We start from the raw sequence: 20,856 nt of genomic DNA on the forward strand, positions 1-20,856 counted from the left end.
TTTCCTAGCATAACATATTTCCCTTACCTGATTTTGCTAAAATCCCCTACTGCATCGGGTCCTACACTCGTAGGGCTTTCCACTCAACACCCTGGAAACCATATATTTTAGAACAAAATGTCACTATTTTTATGTCTACAACATTTCCTACAACTGTTGGAAAGCTAGATTTTGACAAAAAGACCTTACCTTGAATCTGGGATGAAATCCAACTTTGTCCCACCAACAATCCGCTCCGGCAGACTTAGGGAGAACTTCCCCAGGAGCGTCATGGTGGCCTCATATTGTCGATCCGGCAGTCGACGGGGCTGAAATTGAGGAGAAAGGGAGGAGGAGCCATAAGGGAGAAGAAAAGGAAGAATTTCGGTGAATTTTCTTCAATTAAACTAAGTTTAACACTATTTATATTGCGGCCTTCATCGACAAGCCACGTCATCTCGTCGACGAGGTCACGAAGAAGGTTCGTCGACGAACACCATCTCCTCGTCGATGAATTTCAGAATTTAGAAAACAGCCTCTTGGTATCTTCTCGTCGACAAAACATATCCTCGTCAACGAGACTCTATGTTATCCTCATCAACGAATACATATCCTCGTCAACGAATGCCCTGTATTCATCGACGAGTCCTTGATTAAATTCCTGGGTTATTACACCCAAAGTGTAACGTCGTTGACGAAGCCTGCTGCCTCCTTCTGTTTCCGTTTCCATTTCCCTCATTCTTTGTTATTTAAATACCATTATTTTTCGGGTCACTACAGAGCCGGTTAAGTTTGTGTCATTACTACTTGAATAATTCCAAAATTCACCAAAACCCACAAAGACCATAAAGTCACAAAAATTTCAGAGAATTCCAAAAAATATTTTCAAGTTTTGATTTCCACGATTTTCATCTTAATTTTATTTGTGCTATTTTAAAGTTCGGGAAAAATATTGAAAAGATCATAAAAATCACAAAATATTTTCACACTCATAAAAAATTACAAAAATATTTTTAGGCCCAAGAAATCGTTTCCATCCCAAACAGATTCCAAAAGCCTTTTAGAATATTATTTTTCGTTTAAAAAATTCTATAAAGATTTCAAAACCTCGGGAGTGTATTTTCGTATCCTACTTTATTGATTTTCCAATCCCGATGATTTCAAAGGGAGGTATGAACTCTTTAGAGTACGATATGCCCCGATTCTGAGGGAATACCTATATAGCACCTTCATTTTATCAATTTTTGGAAAGGAGTAATCTTAAAGCTTATTACATTTAACTTGTGGGATAATCTTCAATTGATTTGGCACCATTCGTATGAACGATTGTGTAGGGGGTGCTAATACCTTCCCCTCGCGTAATCATACTCCTAAACTCGACTCTTGTAATGCAGACTGGTTCTACCCTTAATTGGGGTAGTAATCAAGTGTTCTAACCACACTTCAAAAGGTTAGTGGCGACTCCATTACACCATGTTTTCTACAAAAATATTCTTTTCAAAATTCACCACTTTTCTCCTAGTTCGCAGCCGCACCCGTGCTAGTGTTTGGGCGTGTCCGAGACGTCGCAACATCTCTTATACCATATATGTGTGATAAAACTAATCAATATATTGAGTTCGAGATGGATTGTTAACTAGTGAAGTTTAAACAAGTTCATTCTGGTTGACTTGTCTACAAATAAGTAAATGAAATATAAATATGAGCGTGTCATATTAGTTAGTTATAAATAACCTATTAATAATTATATAATAAATTTATTTATGTTTTTCTTTTATATATATAGTTAATAAAAACATGTTGAAATCCAAAAATAATATTCAAGCATCATTGAATTAGCATTTTACATTAATAAATATTGGTCTATTTCTTATTCATACTCCTCATAAATTAATGCAATTTTTTATTAATAATATGATTGATTTTTTGGTCAATTAGAAATCCACGATGGGCATTAATTAACTACACAAATGAGACCTTATTGGTCGATTGGAAGTGACACTAGGGTTAGGCTATGTAATGAAAAGTATTCTATTTCCTATTTAATCATAAATCTTCCCACCTCTCCCAAGATTTGAACCTAAGACATTTGACCTCTAATATGGAAATTGGAAAAAGGATGAGATCCATTGGCCTCCCTCCAAGAGGGTTCTTGGCGGTAGAAGCAAAAAACCTCCTTGTCTTGAACGAAGTCCACAGTGCTGATAACAAAGAGGATGAGATCCATTGATCTCCTTCCAAGAGCAAAATTTTCGATTAAAACTCAATATAATCTCATCATGCACAAGGGTAAGGTAGGTAGGCTCTTACCTAAAAAGGTTGTTTGGGTTCCTTTTGTTTCTTCAAAAGTTTGCTTCCTTGTTTGGTTGGGAGCTTTAGGAGAAGTCCTAATGCAAGATGACCTTAAAAAAAGGGGTTGGTCTTTGGCTAATGCTTGCCTATTGTGTCTTAATGGTGAGAAGACTCAAGACCATCTTTGTATTCATTGCCATTTCACTCAACTCATTCGGAACCAATATCTCAACCGCCTATCATTACTTTGGATGGTGCTCGAGAAGCTAAGGTGCTTTTATTTGCTTGGCATGTCTATAGTCATGAAGGGAGATATAGAGGCATTAGCAACAACATTCCTGCAGCATTGATTTAGTAAGTTTGGAAAGAAAACAACAATAGAATCTTTTGAGCATAAAAAAAAACTCCCTTCGAGGTGTTTGTTTCATCTTTATGCATAATTTTTTCCTAAATTAAATTAGCTCGAGTAGGCCAGATTTTAGTTAGGAGGATTTTTCTCAATCTTTTGTAGTGTGTAAAACTTTTATTTGTTGCAATTTTTGGGTAGTTAGCATGCTACCCTCTACTTCTCCTTGTGTTTTCACTCTTCTTTGCACATTCCTTTTCCTCAATGAATTTTCTCTCTTATCTTTCAAAAGAAATGGAAATCCCAAATTCTTTAACTCTTGGGGCATTGCACAATTAAGACCTTGAACACAAAAGTTCCAAATTACAAACTCACTTGATTTAGACGATATATCTTTAAAATATTAGAATTTTGTCAAATTTTGATAAGATCATAACATGATTCTTTAAAGTGTCTTTCTTTTTTATTTTTCTTATAGTAGATTGTCAATGTAAGTGTTTCATAAGCTCATGTCAGAAAAGTGTCAATGTTCAATATATATATCGATCATCGACACCTCCTCTTGTCACACTATTGGTATTTTATAAAAAAAAAATGTTTGCAATAGTAATAGCAATGATAGTGGTAGCAATGGTGGTTGTAATAATGGGTAATAATGGAAGGATTATACAATGCTAGTGGATGGATGGTGGTGATGGTGGAGGCAGTGGCAAGTGTAGGAGGGAGTGGTGGTAGCAATAGTGTTGTAAACGATAATGGCAGTAAAAGGGAAAATAGGTGGCAATGGTTGTGGCGATCGTGATTGCTGTTGTAGGATAGACACATACGGTGGCGGTGGTGGAAGTAAAGGCACTAATAGTAGTAGCAGCAATGGTGGGTGGCGGCATTTGTAGCAAGAAGTGATAGTACTGGTATGGTGTATTTCCTTGTAGGCCTAGTATTTGAATTAGGGACCATATGTTACAATCTAATTAAGACTCTAACAAAAGTACAAGCTAGAGTAATTGGAAAGATGATCCAACACAGTTGCTTGAAAATGAATGCAATAAATAGGAAATAGTGGAGCCTTGTGCCATGAACCCAATCTAACTTTTCTATTGGTAATATGCGGTCCCAATCTAACTTTCATATTAATTGTTATTTCATAAGTTGGTTGCGTTGAATCACATTTGAGTGATAGAATGGATGAATTTGATCTTGCATTTGGATAGTAATATTAGTAATATGTTCGGCACATCGGCAAGTACATCTTGTCTTGCAACATAGCCTCTTTGATGCATTTGACTTAGCAGTCCCCCACATGTTCATAAAGTAATATTTTTATATATGGCTCTGAAATCGAGACAAGAAAGAACAATGAATCTATTATTGTCTTATATTTTTGAATTATTTGATTTGCTCACTATTTCTAAGTTCATTTTTCCTGATTTAAAGGTTTATGATTATTTACTCATTAATATACGTTAATTCAATGAGTTGATTTTGACAATTTGCTTTTATTTTATACATATTACTTAGACAAAAAAAAAAACACTAATCTTTTCTTCATTGATAACTTTATGTTTTTAACTGTAATCAAACGTATTATCAAAAACTTTTAATTAAAAATGTTATATTATTAAAAAAAAATAGCATATGGTAAGAAAAAATTAGACCAATTTGCACTCACCCACCCTAAGCCTAGACCATTAATTATGTTTAGGTCATACTTTAAGTTTAACTTTTACTTTAAGGTCACAACAAAGGTGAAAAAAAAAAACAGTAATTTCTAAACAATTACAAAAGCAGACCTAAGTTAAAATCTAGGCAGTCTAAGCTCTTAGAAAGCTATAAGCATAAGCAATTAGGCATGCAGCCAGACTAAAATTAACTCTTCAATAATTATTTCTACTTTTGCTAAGAAGTCATATCTACTTAAACATATAGGCAAACCTATGCAAGCAACTAGGCATGCAATCTCTAAATTGGCTGCCCTAGTTTGACCACCTTTGTTGCCTAACTTTGTTTCCCTCTGTGTTTTTAACCTTTAAGCATCTTTCTTTTAATTGAGCAGATAGATTTATTTTACTTAATTTGGAGTCAGAATATTAAAATTAAATTGAAATAGACAGTCGTTACAATAAAAGTGATCGATATGATTCATGATTATTGGACCGGAGTTACATAATGGGAAATAGCCTAACTTCCATCTCATATCCTTTTTTACCCTTCTTAAAATTCGCACTTAAGATCCTCAAATATTAAAATCCCAAATGTATAAAATACCTTATCCCTATATTTGGAGGCACCTTCCATTTGAAGATGTACTGGATTTGAATAAAATATAATATAAAATTATATTAATGTTTGCACAAATCCACCCAAATCTAAATCTAATGTCTGAAATCCAAGCTATCAACGCAAATTAGGGCACGTATAGATTGCGTGATTAGGACTTTTTACCTTATCGAGAACCCATAAAGAAGCATTACGTGATTTAAAATTAATTTTTTATGTGAATGATAGGTTCTTTATATAACTTCCTCTTTACGTAGATTAATGTTTCATTTATTTTTTGGAGCTTTTAGGGAAAGAAATGGCGATATCATTAAAGGGGATTTTGTCAAAAAATACATTCATTTAATATATTAGTTTTCATTAAAAAAAAAAATCACAACATGCCCATTGGTTTTTGGTTAAAACCAAGAGGGTAAATTTATATTTGTATATATTTTTAAAAGAAGCTTTTACCCAAGAGTAAATATGAAGCATAAGCCAAGATCTACGTACTTGGATTGCAGATACTAATACATACTGGTAGGCCTGGCAAAACGGGCGGGCGGGCCGGGTTTGGGCGGGTCACTAACGGGCCGGGTCATAAACGGGCGGGTCATAAACGGGTCAATGTTAAATGGATCACACACATGTCAACCCTAACCCGCCTATTTAATAAACGGGCGGGTAACGGGTCACCCGTTTAAAAATATATATATATTTTTTATTTTAAAATTTTTAAAATTTTCATATAAAATGACATTTTTTTTTTTAAAAAAAAACTGCATTTTATTTATTAATTTCTAAATGAAAAGAACATAAAATGTAAAAAACAATACATCCCTTTAATGAATACAATTTTTTTAAAAATGTAAAATTAAAAAAAACACGCACACCTCTAAAAATATTAAATATGCATAATACATGCATAAAATATTTATATATAAATCTAAATTTAAATGAGTCCCGTAATATTTACATATAGAGCTAAATGTAAAATATTTAATAAGTTCATTCATCATTCATATTTTTTTAATTCACGCATTATGCATAACACATGAATCAAATATTCAAGTCCCACAATCAAAACATAATCTTAAAAAATATAACAGTTAAATATTTAGAAACAAAACCAAATTTAAATGAGTTCCATAAAAATTCACAAGATTACAATTTTCAAAAGATAATAAAAAAACTTAATTAGCCATGATTGTTTGTCGAAGCTTCTCCCAAATCATTAATCAAAAGATTTTCAAATTTGACTTCTAATTGTTCAGCTTCTTCTCTTTCTTCACTTGGATCCACTGCAATGACAAGATAAATAGATAATAAATAAGAAACAATAACAATTGACAAAGGATATGAAAGTAAATAAAATGTAAGTATCGAAATTATTGAAATAATATTGGAAAAACTCAAAAAAAAAAAAAAATGCATACTTGCGCAACCAAACAACCAATTTCGAGTTGTTATCAATGCTCCTGCATTTTCCGGCAAAAGTGATCTTCGATATTTGTTAAGAACCTGAGCTCCAATGCTGAATGCAGATTCTGATGCAACGCTTGTGATAGGAATAGTAAGTACATCACGCGCCATAAGAGATAAATCAGGATATCGAAATCGATTATCTTTCCAATACCGCAATATATCCATTTCAGCATGTTCCACACGATTTAGCCTAGGCTCTTCCAAATATAAATCTAATTGAGATTTTTCTGCAGTAGCACAATATTGGCTTTCATAAAATTCAAATTCCTGTCATATATTAGAATAGAAAAACAAACAATATAAATATAACAGCTAAAAATAATATATAAAGTAAGAAATGACAAATTAGAAAATATAAATGAAGTTACCGAAAGCTCATCTCTAATGAGATTGTCACTACCACCAGTACCCCCAGTAGATGAAGTAGTAGATTCCAAAGAAGATTTTGATTTGTTTGCATAATCTTGGAATAGAGAGTACAACTTTTGACGAAGGAGATTTAGCTTTTGCCGAGAAGTGGATGAATCAATCTTTGAGTAACAAAACTCGACAAATTGAAGCTTGTAACGAAGATCAAGAACAATTGCAAATGCCAAAACAACACTATAACACTTCCAATATTTATCGAACTTCTCTTTCATTTTTGCAGCCATACCATTAACAATGCAGTCCGGATTTTCCATTGTCTCAAGTAGATGCAATTGAATTTTCCATATATTTGAAAAATACAAATTAGATGTAGGATAATCTGAACCCGAGAAGAGTTTTGTCATGTCGTAAAATGGCTTCAAGAAATTGCAAATGACCTCAGCTCTATTCCACTCTTCATTTGACGGACAATACTTATAATTTGCATCAAGTAAAGCATAATGAATTAAAGCCCGTCGATATATGAGTGCACTTTCTATCATCATGAAAGTTGAATTCCACCTAGTTGGTACATCCAAGCGCAAACTGATTGAAGCAAGTATACCAACTCGTTTAATGCACTCTTCAAACTTAAGTTTTCTTCCTTTTGAACCCTTAATGTACTTGACACTTTCTCTAATGTTATACACAACACGTTCAATCACTTTTAAGCCTTCTTGAACAATAAGATTCAAAATATGAGCACAACACCTTACATGAAAATATTCACCGCCACTTACTAAAGGTGCTTGCAAAGACAATTGACTTGAAAGAATATCTTGCATACTATCATTAGCAGTTGCATTATCCAACGTGATGGAAAATATCTTGCTATCAATACCCCATTCCTTCAATACACTAAATATTTTTTCTGACAAAGCAACTCCTGAATGTGGGGGTGGCATGTGAGAAAAGTTAATAATTTTACTATGCAATATCCAATTTTCATCCACAAAATGAACTGTAATGCATAAATATCCTTCAGTTGTAGGAAAAGACCAACAATCAGAAGTCAAACACACTCTACCAAAAGCACTCTGTATTGTAAGTTTAAGTTTCTCCTTCTCCCTTTTATGTATTTTCAATACATCAGCTTTAGCAGTGTTCCTAGCAATTGGTTTAACATCAGGATTAAGATATTTATGCACATCTCGATTTCCTTCATGCTCAACCCATGAAAAAGGATAACAATGTTTTATTACAGCAATTGCCATCTTCTCACGATAAACATCTTGCTCAATTTTTTTCGCATGAAGTTTGGTTCCGTAATCCATGTGCATCTGCTTCACATCATAGTTATCACGTAATGGACAATTATTAATGTGGCGTCTCAAATTTGCCGTCCCATGAGTTGAAGCATTAGCAACATATTCAGCCCCACATTTTTTACATTTTGCCTTCTGTTTTCCATCAACATCTATAGGTAACAAATAGAATTCATCCCAAGCAGCTGATGTCTTTCTACGTTGTCTCTTTTTGTTAGTGCCATCATTGATAGAAGAACTGTTCTTTTCAGATTTATCTGAAGATGGAGTAATATTACACTCATCATCAAAATCCAAGTTTATGGTATCCATTATTTGCAATTTGTATTATCCCTAACAAAGAATAATTTTTTGGATACACTGGGTGTCTTGGGCTTTCGCACCAGACTAATTCCCTAACAAAGAAAAATAGTTAAGACTCCGAAAAATTATAAAATAAACAAAATAATGAAATATTTAAACAATAAACACAAATCTGTTATTGGGTGTATGTGTGTGTGACAACAAATTATTTTTTTATTTTCTGTAGGGAAACACAAAAAACATTATTATAAAAATTTCTTTTGTTATTACTTGATTTTCATTCTACTTAACTTGTGAACATGGTAGGATCCTTCTTGTTTTCTTAATTTATTTTATTTATCTACTATTTATTTATATACTATTTATTCATCACAAATCTTATTCATCACAAATCCATGGTGGCACTGGCATCATCCATGAACCAAACAAGTTACAAGCCAGTAAATTAGTAACAGTAACAGTAAGGCACTAAGGCAGTAACACTGTAGCAGATACATGACTGCAGAGAGAGAGCCTACAAAATAAAAAAAGCTTGACAGTAAGTTACCTCTGCAACTCACCTCTAGAGCTGAAGTTGATGCAGTAAGTTGCTGTGGTCACTGGTCCGTGGAGCCTGGAGGCGACGACTCGAGCAACTCACAACACCGGCAGGTCCGGCAAGTAGCAGCACACCAGAGGAGAGGAGAGGAGACTCAGGAGAGGACAGGTCGGGGCAGTCCGGCACGGCGGCACGTTGCAGCGCACCAGATCTAGAGGAGAGGAGAGGAGAGTTAGGAGAGGCCGAGAGGGTGAGAGCTTGAGAGACTAGAGTGGAGACTCGAGAGCTGTGGCGTCACTGGCGTGGGTTAGAGACTTAGAGCCCTTACGGTTTTTTCGTGTTGATTGAGAGTTGAGACTCTTGAGTCTTGCAGGCCTACTGTCTACTGAGTACTGAGAAGTGAAATGCTGAAGCAGTGAAGCCTGAAGCGTGAAGCACTGAAGCCTGAAGGGCGGCCGAAGGCATGTGCGGCTGTGCCGTGTGCGTGAAGTCAGGACTGCAGGCTGCAGCATGAGTGTGAGTGACAGTGAGTCTCTGAAGGCTGAAGGCGAAGGGTGAAGCGTGAAGGCAAGCTGGCGCTGGAAGCCTGGAAAATTGGAAATAAAAAAAGCTATTAAGGATTCAAAATAACGGGTCACCCGCCAGGTGACCCGCCCAAACCCGATGAACCCGTTTATAAACGGGTTAACCCGTGACCCGCCCAAATATTAAACGGGTTAATTTCTTCAAATCCGAACCCGTTTTAAACGGGCGGATCCGGGTGACCCGACGGGTCATGACCCGTTTTGCCAGGCCTACATACTGGCCTATCTGGGAATGAAATAAATGTATTTATGGGCATGAGTGAATAGTGTATGCCTAATAATGAGTCATCCAAACACGACCCTACTGACCCTGTTCCCTCTGCACTCCATTTCATCACACTACCCTGGCAGCCTCCACAGTTGCTTAATTATTTTGTTTCACCACTAAAACTTTTTTTTTTTTTTTTGGTCTGTTTGTTTATAGAGTTGAGCATGCTATGTATGTTGTGTGATGATGGGCAGACATTTTATAGTGGTTTGTACTACTGGACTATCTTGTGTGATTCCTGCTGAAGTGTGCACTTAGGAGTAGCTGCTGAAGTGTGCACTTAGGAGTAGGTCGGTTAAAACTGAATTAATTGAATTAATCGAGTAAATTTTATAATTTCGATCCGATTAAAATTTATTTGGTTTGATTCAATTTTTATTTTCGTTGAACTTCGATTTTTTATATTCAGTTTATTTTTTGAGCTTAATATGTTTTGATTTGCCAAATTAACCTAGTATAAATTAATAATAAATAATTATATATATTATGTATATTAAAATATTTTATATATTATATATGTACTAAAATTTTATATATTTTATATATATTATACATATTAAAATTATATATATATAAATATTCAATCGGTTAAATTTGATTAACTGATTTAATTGAAATTTAATTTGGTAGGTTTTGAGTTCAGTTAATAAGGAATTTCAATTTAATTTGGTTAAAAAGATTTTATAATTGAAGTTTTTTTATTAATTCAGTTAATCGATCAAATTAACTGTAGTGATTCAAAAAATATATATATTTAAGTAATTAAATAATTATTATTAATTAAATAATATAATATAATAATATAATATTATAATGATATATATATATATATATATATATATATATTATATCCTAAAGGATCTCAGGATCCTTCAGGTAGAAAACAAAGGCGGCCCCCTTCGTCTCCTTGTCTGCTCTCTCCTCTCCTCAATCTCGTCCCGATATTCCGTTAATCGGAAATCTAGAAATACTATTGGACTCTGTTCACCACCATCGACACTTCCACTAGAGCGGATCTGTCGTGGGAGCGGCGTAGGTATATCTCCTAGGGTAAGGTCAATTCTCAAACTTACCTCAATTTCTCTTAAACTATAAGCCTAATTAACGAACGGAAATTATCAGGAGATTCGTGGGGAGATTCTCTACAATCTAACCGGAGCAGGTTTTTGAATTGGAGTTTCGAGGTACCAATCCTAAATCGGGGGTAAGTTTAATAATTCAGACTTTATTAGGCCATTTAGAGTATTCAGAGCATAAGGGAATTTTAGGGAAAGTTACTCTAAAGTTCGGGCTGCACAACCCGTGCCATGGGGGAAGTAAATGACGTGTTTGTCACAGGGAGTGTATTATATGCATATATTTTAATTTATGTGAATACAAATAATTAATAAGATAATTTTGAGGGCTTGCTAAGAAAGGCGAGTGCCCTAGTAGCAGTAACGGTATTAGAGCAGAGGGAAGCTACTTGTATGGATCGGTAATCTTCCCTATCCTCGACTAATTGTGTGTGTGAGTGCAAAATAAGAATGTTTTCATAAATGTGTTTATCTGCTTAGTGAACTGGTTATTTTTTGTATACTAAATGCATGTTGGCCACACAATGATATTAACTTAGTCTTTCCCTTACTGAGTTGTGTCTCACCCCTACTTTACAAACTATTTTTTTAGAAAATCCCAGAGATCGGGTCTAGGCGGCTAAAGGTGTAAATTTATGTAGGTAGTGTGTAGATAGAGATTTTATTTTTGTTTAGTTTTATGGGATGTAATTATGTGAAAATGGATATATTTGTGTATAAAGATAGTTAGAACTTTGGTAATTTAATTTGAGAATTTTTTATTTTATTTCCGATGCATTTATGTATTTTATATATGATGCATAACGTATTAGGTATACAGACGTCACTAAAGTAGCACTCTGAGCCCACGTGGAGAGTTGGGGTCGTTATAGGTGGTATTAGAGCCTAGGTTTGGTAGGTTTCGCAGACTTTGAGGATTGATAATTACCAAAGTATAGGTTGAGATAAGATAGGGATAGGAGTGGGTAGGTTAAAATGGGTTTTAGTTTGGAAGCTTGGAGGCAGAAATCTATTGACGGACTTCTGTGATTTTCTGAATCAGTCGCGAGTTTTAAAAAACCATGGTAAATCCATCGATGGATTCGTTTCTAGGTTGAGGGACTTGAACTCAGGAAATTTAGGTTGGAATGTTAGTATGAGTGGGTATGTGTGTGAAGTTAATGTTGGGACGGAGATTTATTTTTACCTTAATGGTTTGTGATAGAATTGGAATATGAATTATTAAATTAGAACCTATATATTATAACAATTCCATTATTCCATATTTGCATTAATTATGTTAAATGTGAAATTTCTAAGTCGGGTTATATCCTATTTACAGGATGGATTTTAAGGGAAAAGATGTTGTGATTGGAGGAGATACCTCTAGTGAGAATGATGCTGATGCTTCAGTAATGCTGCGAAATATAGCGCGGCAGGTTAGAAAGGAAAACAGGAGGGACTCTAGAGAGTAGGATCAGCCAGTGGCTAATAGGGGTTGCACATTCCAACAGTTCACCTAGGCAAACCCACTAGCGTTTGCAGGTGGACCGAACCCGATCGCAGCCAAAGATTGGATTAAGTAAATAGAGGAGTTGTGGGGGGTGTTGGAGTGTACTCAAGAGAAAAAGGTGAAGTATGCCACTTACAAACTAGTGGGGGAAGCAAAGAGATGGTGGCGATCAACGAAAATGGTGGAGGAGCAGCGCCCAGGGCCGGCGGCTACCACTTGGAGCCGGTTCATGGAGGTTTTCTTTGACAGGTATTTCCCCACTGTCACCTGCACAGCTAAGGTACAAGAATTCCTGCAACTGACTCAGGGGCTCATAACTATGCAGCGGTATGCGGTCAAGTTTGTGGAGTTATCCAGTTTTGCTCTACACATGGTTCCGAACAAGCTACTGAAGGCACGGATGTTTGAGAGGGGACTGAGATAGAGCATATGCGCGCAGGTGGTGGCGTTGTTGACTCAGAGCTTTTCTAAGTTGGTGGATCGGGCCATGGCAGTTGAGGCTAGCATTCAGGAGGGAGAGAGAGTGGTGAACCAGAAGAAGAGGCTCTTGCCTTAGGGGTTTCAGACCAGCACTAGCCAGGGCTCATGGAAGCGGCTTGGCAGTTTCTCGGGCCAATGACAGGAGATGGGGTACCGAGGCCATCAGGGGTGGTCCCCGGCGTCCTATGTGTTCCAGATGGCATCAGAGGTATTGGGGCGAGTGCAGGGGAGGATCAGTTGTCTACTACTGATGTGGAGAGGCAGGACATCGGATGCGAGATTGCCGCATGGTGTTGAACTACGCAGAGCTGCAGCCACGGCATTGAGGAGGTAACCAGGCACCCCGAGGTGGTCACCAGCGGGGTACGACTCAGGCGCGAGTATACTCTCTTACACCGGGTGATGCGAAGAACGCCGGTGATGTGGTGACAGGTATTATTTCCATACTGTCAGATAGTGCCATTGTATTATTTGATTCAGGTGCAACCCACCTGTGTCTCGGGGATTTGTTAAACTATGTGGGTTAGGGGTTCAACTATTAGAGACAGAGTTAGTAATGGGCACATTGACAGGGTCAGTGCTAGTATATAACAAGGTGATCAAGGATTATCCAATAGAGATTAAGGGGAGAATGCTGCCTGCTAGTTTGAGTCTTTGATATGCATGGTTTTGACATTATTCTGGGCATGGACTGGCTAGCATCCAGCTACGCGAGCATTGACTATCGCAGGAAGGAGGTGGTAATCAGACCTCCTGGGGACCAGGAGTTTGTATTTGTTGGGTCGTGTGTGCGTTCAGCACCACGGATCCTTTCGTCTATCTAGGCAAAGAGATTACTTTTGGGGGGATGCCAAGGTTACCTTGCAATGGTGAAGGAAACGCTGAAAGAGGAACTCAAGTTGGAAGATATCCCAGTGATAAGAGAGTTCTCTGATGTTTTTCTAGAGGATTTACCAAGGTTTCCTCTTGATCGAGATGTGGAATTTGCAATTGATATGATCCCAGGGACATCACCAATCTCTAAAGCCCCATATAGAATGGCTCCAACTGAACTAAAGGAGCTAAAGAAGCAACTACATGAGCTTCTCTAAAATCAGTCTTTGATCTGGATATCATCAGGTGAAGGTTAGATCAGATGATGTAGCAAAGACTGCTTTTCGAACTCGGTACGGTCATTAAGAGTTCTTGGTTATGTTGTTCGGGTTGACGAATGCTCCGGTGGTATTTATGGATCTAATGAACATTATTCCATGAGTACTTAGACCAGTGTGTTATTATGTTCATAAATGATATTTTAGTCTATTCGAGGAGCCCTGAGAAGCACGAAGCTCATCTGAGACTAGTACTTCAAGTGCTCAGGGAAAAGTGAATTCTGGCTAGAGCAAGTTGCATTTCTGGGTCATGTGGTATCCAAGGAAGGGATTTCAGTGGATCCAAGAAAATTAGAGACTGTAGTTGATTGGGCAAGGTCGAAGAACGTGCAGGAAGTCAAAAAATTTTTAGGTCTTACTGGATACTGCCGCTGATTTGTCGAGGTGTTCTCTAGATTATCAGGGTCTTTGACCCGACTCACGAGGAAGAATGTGAAATTTGACTAGACTGACGAATATGAGCAGAGCTACTAGGAATTGAAGCAGTGTCTAGTCACTGCCCCAGTGTTGGCCCTTCTATAAGGCGAGGGTGGATTTGTAATTTACAATGACACATAGTAGAAGGGACTTGGTTGTGTTCTAATGCAACAGGGGAAAGTTATTGCGTATGTGTCTCACCAATTGAAAGAATACAAAAATAACTATCCTACGCACAACTTGGAGCTGGCAGCAATTGTGTTTGCGTTGAAGATCTAACAACACTACCTTTATGGTGTAAGGTGCGAGATCTTTACTGATCATACGAGTCTCAAATACTTCTTCACCCAAAAGGAGTTGAATATGAGGTAGTGGAGATGGCTCGGGTTGATAAAGGATTATGACTACACCATTAGCTATCACCCAGGAAAAGCGAACGTGGTAGCCAATGTATTGAGCCAGAAATCTAGGGGTACGTCAGCCTCAGTAGTTCTGGCTTCGCACCAGATTGTGATGGACCTAGAGTGGTTAGGTGTAGAATTGGTAGAAGGGAATCATCAAACATTCATTTCTAGTCTGGGGGTTCAACTGACTTTACGGGAGAAAATCAGTACAACTCAGTTGAAAGATGCAGAGTTAATGGAGATTGTAGAGAAGATACAGGATGAGTAGCACACAGACTTTAATATTGCTAAGGATGGAGTTCTTAGATTTCACACTCTATTGTGTGTGCCAGATGACACAGAGATAAAGAGGATGATTTTGGGGAAAGCTCACCGCTCTCTTTATACTGTTCACCCGGGTAGCACGAAAATATATAGAGACTTGCGTGAAACATTCTGATGGAGTAACATGAAGAGGAAAATTGTTAAATTTGTGGGTTAGTGCTTAACATGTCAGTAGGTGAAGGCAGAACACCAGAGGCCAGCGAGACCACTTCAACCACTTGAAATCCCTACGTGGAAGTGGAAGCATATCTCAATGGACTTTGTATCAGGATTACCTTTAGCATTGCATAGACAGAATGTTATATGGGTAGTGGTTGACAGATTGACGAAGACTACCCACTTCATTTCGGTTAGAACCAGTTATTCCATGGATAATCTGGCAAAACTCTATGTTCAGGAGATAGTCAGAATACATGGTGTGCCCGTGTCCATCGTTTCAGATCAAGATCTGCGGTTCACTTCCCGTTTCTAGAAGAGTTTGTAGGGAGTGTTGGGTTCTTAACTCATTTTTAGTACTGCATTTCACCCTCAGACAAATGGACAGTCCGAACGAACCATTCAGATTCTTGAGGATATGCTACGGGCATGTGTGTTAAATTTTGGGGGCGGTTGGATATGATGTCTGCCATTTGTTGAGTTTGCATACAATAACAATCACTAGGCCAGCATTGTAATGACACCATATGAGGCTTTGTAGGGTTGCCGGTTCCGATGTCCGTTGTACTGGGATGAGGTAGGCGAGTAGCAAATTTTGGGACTAGAACTTGTTCAGAAGGCCTCTGCAAAGGTCGAACTTATCAGGGAAAAGATCAAGGCAGCCTAGAGTTGGCAGAAGAGTTACACGGATACTCACCGACGGGAGCTATAATTCAAAGTAGGTGATATGATATTTTTGAGGATTGCTCCGATGAAGGGGGTGATGAGGTATGGAAAGAAGGGAAAACTGAGCCCTAGATACATTGGGCCATTCAAGATTCTGAAGAGGATTGGTTTGGCAGCGTACAGAATAGCACTACCTCCAGTGCTGTCCAGGATACACGATGTGTTCCATGTTTCCATGTTGAGGAGGTACGTTCCAGATCCCTCACATGTGATCAGTTATGAATCGTTGGAGATTGGGGATACTTTGGTATACGAGGAGGTACCAGTTCAGATTCTGGATCAGAAAATACAGGAACTACGTACCAAGGATATACTGCTAATAAAGGTTTTGTGGCAGAATCATGCAGTTGAGAAAGCTTCTTAGGAGTTAGAAACGGAAATACACCAAAAGTACTCGCAGCTATTCAGCGAGGGCTAGTGCCATACGGGTAAGGGTATGATTGTATATAGAAGGATTAGAGTAGGTTGTGTGGTTTGTTGTGTATATTTTTAATTATGGATAGTATTTTGGAAACTTTGTTATGATTAATGTAATTTCCCAAAGGCAGTATTGTAACCATGGTATTCCTTCGCCATATGTGATGGTAGTTAATAAACGTGAGACAGGGCCATTATGTGGGTGGCTACCAACTCTTCTGTAGACAAGGGTAGTGAATTAAGAATGTGATTGGTAATAGTTAACAAATTTCAAGGACGAAATTTTTGTAAGGAGGGGAGAATGTAATGGTCCAAAAATTAAATTAATTAATTAATTATTAATTATTAATTATTAATTAAATAATATAATATTATAATGATATATGTATTATATATCCAGAAGGATCTCAGGATCCTTCAGGCAAAAGAAAACAGAGGCGCCCCCCCTTCGTCTCCTCGCTCCCACTCTCCTCAATCTTGTCTTCTATATTCGGTCGATCGAAAATCCAGAAATACCATTGGGCTCTGTTCGCCGCCATCGAAACTTCTACTGGAGTGGATCTATCGTGGGAGCGACGTAGGTATATTTCCTAGGGTAAGGCCAATTCTCAAACTTACCTCAATTTCTCTTAAACTATAAGCCTAATTAACAAACGGAAATTGCGAGGAGATTTGTGGGGAGATTCTTTACAATCTAGCTGGAGCGGGTTTTCAAATTGGAGCTCCAGGGTACCAATCCTCAATCGAGGGTAAGTTTAATAATTCAGGCTTTATTAGGCTATTTAGGGTATTCAAAGTCTAGGGGAATTTTAGGGAAAGTTACTCTAGGGATTGTGATGAGTAATGTAGTGAAATTTGAATTTCAGGGTTTCATGAATTTTGAACGCCATGGGACATAGGCCAAGGTGTTAGCGGACTTCTTCAGGATTCAGGTAAGGGGATTAAGTTAAGTGAATAATTTTATGAAATTTGAATCAATTTAGTTGTTATGTTTATATAAATTTATTTATTTATTTATTTGGGAATTTAAAGGTTATTTTGAAAACCAACCGTTCGAAATGGATTTTACAAACCTAAGATATATGATATGGTATTTTGAATAGAAACAAACGGTGGAAAGTTTGGTTGTTTGTATAGATATGTTAAAATGTGGAAAATTGTGTGGCAGATAATTTAATTTGTATGGATTATTGTATATCTAGATTTGAGGATTTTGAAATACTGAATTATTTGTGAAATATTGAATTATTTGAGAAATATTGGAATTGTTGTGAAAAGTACTAGAACTGCTTGTGAAAAATGCAGGACTTTGATTTGACGGTCGAGGGCCGAGGTTATGTTTAAACGGATTTGAGCCAGGTTGTATTTTGTGGCCGGAGGCCAAGTCTTGGAATAATAGGGAATATATGTGAATTAATGTTTTAAATGGTATTTTTTGTTATCTAAATTGCATGATATGCTTTTGGAAGCCTGGGGACCATTGTATTGCGAGCACGGTACCGTTGCTACAGATTTGTTATGTGACTGTGTGCGCCCACACCTGTGTTGAGAGGTGTAGGGTGGCCTCTTCTGATTTGCCTACGTGAGGTGAATGCACCCCCTAGGTGAAGGCAATCAGACCAGCAATTGGAGCTGCATATACCCGCGGAGTACGTTAGCGGAGAGTATAGATGACTATTGTCTTGGTGGATCCCCCAGATATTAGTCCAGCATTCAGGTTGCACAACTCGTGCCATAGGGGAAGTAAATGATGTGTTTGTCACAAGCAGTGTCTTATATGCATATCTGTTAATTTATATGAATGCAAATAATTAATAAGATAATTTCGAGGGTTTGCTAAGAAAGGCATGTGCTCTAGTAGTAGTAATGGTATTAGAGTAGAGGGAAGCTACTTGTATGGGTGGGTAATCTTCCCTATCCTTGACTAACTGTGTGTGTGAGTACAAAATAAGAATTTTTTCATAAATGTGTTTATCTGTTTAGTGAACTGTTTATTTTCTGTACACTAAATGCATGCTGGCCACACACTGACATTAACTTAGTCTTTCCCTTACTAAGTTGTGCCTCACCCCTACTTTACAAACTATCTTTTCAAGAAATCCTAGAGATCGAGTCTAGCAGGCTAAAGGAGCTGAGTTAGCGATGTAAATTTATGTAGATAGTGTGTAGACAGAGATTTTACTTTTGTTTAGTTTTATGTGATGTAATTATGTGAAAATGGATATATTTGTGTATCAAGATAGTTAGAACTCTGGTAATGTAATTTGAGGATTTTGTATTTTATTTCTGCTACATTTATATATTTTAAATATGATGAATAAGGTATTAGGTATATTGACATCACTAAAGTAGCACTCCAAGCCCACGTGGCGGGTTGGGGTCGTTACATTAACTGTACCGATCAAATGTTCACCCCTACTCAAGGGTGAAGTTAGGGCAAACCATTTCAAAGCTAGAATCACCATATGGGCAATATTTGATCAAGAAAGATGCTCATAAAGGAAATGAATATGGTGTATTGTTGCCAAATCACTAGTTAGAATTGTCTTATATTGAAAAATTAAGTGGATCCGAGGATGGGTGGATTTTATGCATGGATTGGCTCAATCGTAACATTGTGGACAACTATCACAAGTTAATTTTCAACATTCTGCCCCGTATCATTGTGGACAACTATCATAAGTTAATTTTCAACATCTGCCCCTTACTGGTAAGTGTTTTTGACTCTCTTGTGATCAAAACTAATTAAGGGCATAAATGAGTCAAGTCTACTTGCAAGCTACTTAGACTTGTCTTAATTTGATTTTACTTGAGTTCAAGTCAAGTTCGACCATTTGAACGGGTTGAATTCAAGTCTAGTAATAGTACTCGAATTGCGTTTCGAGTCTAATCAAGCTTTTAAATTTAATTATCTTTATATTATAGAAGTCATATAATTTATATTTTATAAATATACTTAATACTATATGTACATATATATATATATATACATATATATATACATGCATTTAATAATTATTTGTAATTGAAACGAACTTAGGTTTTAAGAACTTTGTAGCCAAGTCGTGTTTAATTTCGAGCTTAACATTTCATGTCTAGTCAAGTTCGAGCATCTTACTAAGTTGACTCGAATCAACTTGAATATACCTTGTTCACTACAAATCTCGCACCCTTTGAACTTTATAGGGAGATGAAAAATGTTAAAGAAAATAAAGGAAAATATGTTAACTTGATAGGTCACGCCCAGTTTTGATTATGACAAATATTCTCGGTACTGATGGTTGTACTAAGGCTTGCACGCAAGTTCACTGTGCACGTGTATTCGAACTAAAAGACATACCACGATGGCGTGCAGTGTTCGTGCCAATGAATGAAGTTTTCTCTATTATATTTGTATTTATCTTTCATTTTTTTCATTCTAGGATGTAATATTTATTATGGACTGTACATCCTACGGCTTGTAATAATTTGCATCATGCTTGATAGGTAGGTATGCTAATAACAGACCTTAGTTGGACCTTAGGTACTTATTTTTAGTGCACAAAGTCCCTAACTTCACTCTTCATATCAGGGGAATTAAAATTGGCTAAGAATAAACTTAATTAAGAATGTTAAGAGGGTTCGCGCGACCAAACCTAAGCCATGTAAAACAACTCGGGCGACCAAACAAGTCAATATGTTGGCTTTGTGTTCGAGCACCCGAACATGATTTGAGCTTATCTTCCTCAGGCACCCGAACCTGTGTCAATACACTTTTCAACTACTCGGGTGACTGAACGATCACATTCAAATTGGGCTCAAGTGACCGAATTGGTTGGTTCGGTTAACCGAACTTGGAAATAGGCACCTGAATTTATGAACAAAATGCTACTGACTTTTGTTCAGCTAACCGACCGTTTCTTCAAGTACCCAAACCATTAAAAACCGATGTTGATTTAGGTGTAATCCCAAGAGGGGGGTGAATTGGGTATTTTAAAATTCTTTAAAACTTATTTACCTCTTAGTCCCTCTTTCAAAATTTAACAAATTACTTATCAAGTTCGTGTGAGGTTATTCAACATACATACATACAATATAAGTAATCAAGTGCATTGCGGAAATTAAAAGGATAAGGGAAGAAAGAATGCAAACGCGAATTTATGAGGTTCAGCCAACCCGGCCTATGTCCTCACCTTGAGCAACCCACTTAAGGATTCCACTATAATCCCTACTCCTTAAATTGGGACGGAGCTTCTCTTACATTAGTTGCTTACAAGAGGTACAACTTCCTCCTAATCCGCTGCTTACAAGAGATACAACTTTCTCCTCAAACTCAGTTCACAACCCAAAACTTGATTACAATATAATATTGAATCTGCAAAACACTCAGTGTTTCTTTTAACAAAGCTAGTGAGTACAATTGAAATTCCTAACACATAATCATATGATGAAACTTGAAGCTCAGTATGTATGAAACGATACAATCGTTTTATGAATGAAATGCTTCAAC

At 36.9% G+C, this 20,856-nt stretch overlaps 1 protein-coding gene across 1 annotated transcript; it reads right to left on the reverse strand.

The window, feature by feature from the left end:
• Window positions 1–6,161: 6,161 nt before the first annotated feature.
• On the reverse strand, window positions 6,162–8,343 carry LOC131143942 (zinc finger BED domain-containing protein RICESLEEPER 2-like). The gene is made up of 3 exons (XM_058092297.1): window positions 6,768–8,343; window positions 6,327–6,570; window positions 6,162–6,174 (listed from the first exon to the last, which is right to left on the reverse strand). The coding sequence occupies exons 1-3, from the start codon at window positions 8,341–8,343 to the stop codon at window positions 6,162–6,164; spliced, it is 1,833 nt and encodes a 610-aa protein (XP_057948280.1).
• Between the last annotated feature and the right edge of the window lie 12,513 nt (window positions 8,344–20,856).

The sequence above is a fragment of the Malania oleifera genome, chromosome 12 (genome assembly GCF_029873635.1).
Source record: "Malania oleifera isolate guangnan ecotype guangnan chromosome 12, ASM2987363v1, whole genome shotgun sequence".
NCBI lineage: Eukaryota > Viridiplantae > Streptophyta > Magnoliopsida > Santalales > Ximeniaceae > Malania > Malania oleifera.

Bases quoted from the DNA above. Each gene is read 5' to 3' on its own strand.
- LOC131143942 (XM_058092297.1), bottom strand. From the start codon at position 8,343: ATGGATACCATAAACTTGGATTTTGATGATGAGTGTAATATTACTCCA. The intron at 6,571-6,767 runs GTACTGGTGGTA...AATCTCAATTAG, and splicing joins TACTACTTCATCTACTGGGG to ATTTATATTTGGAAGAGCCT.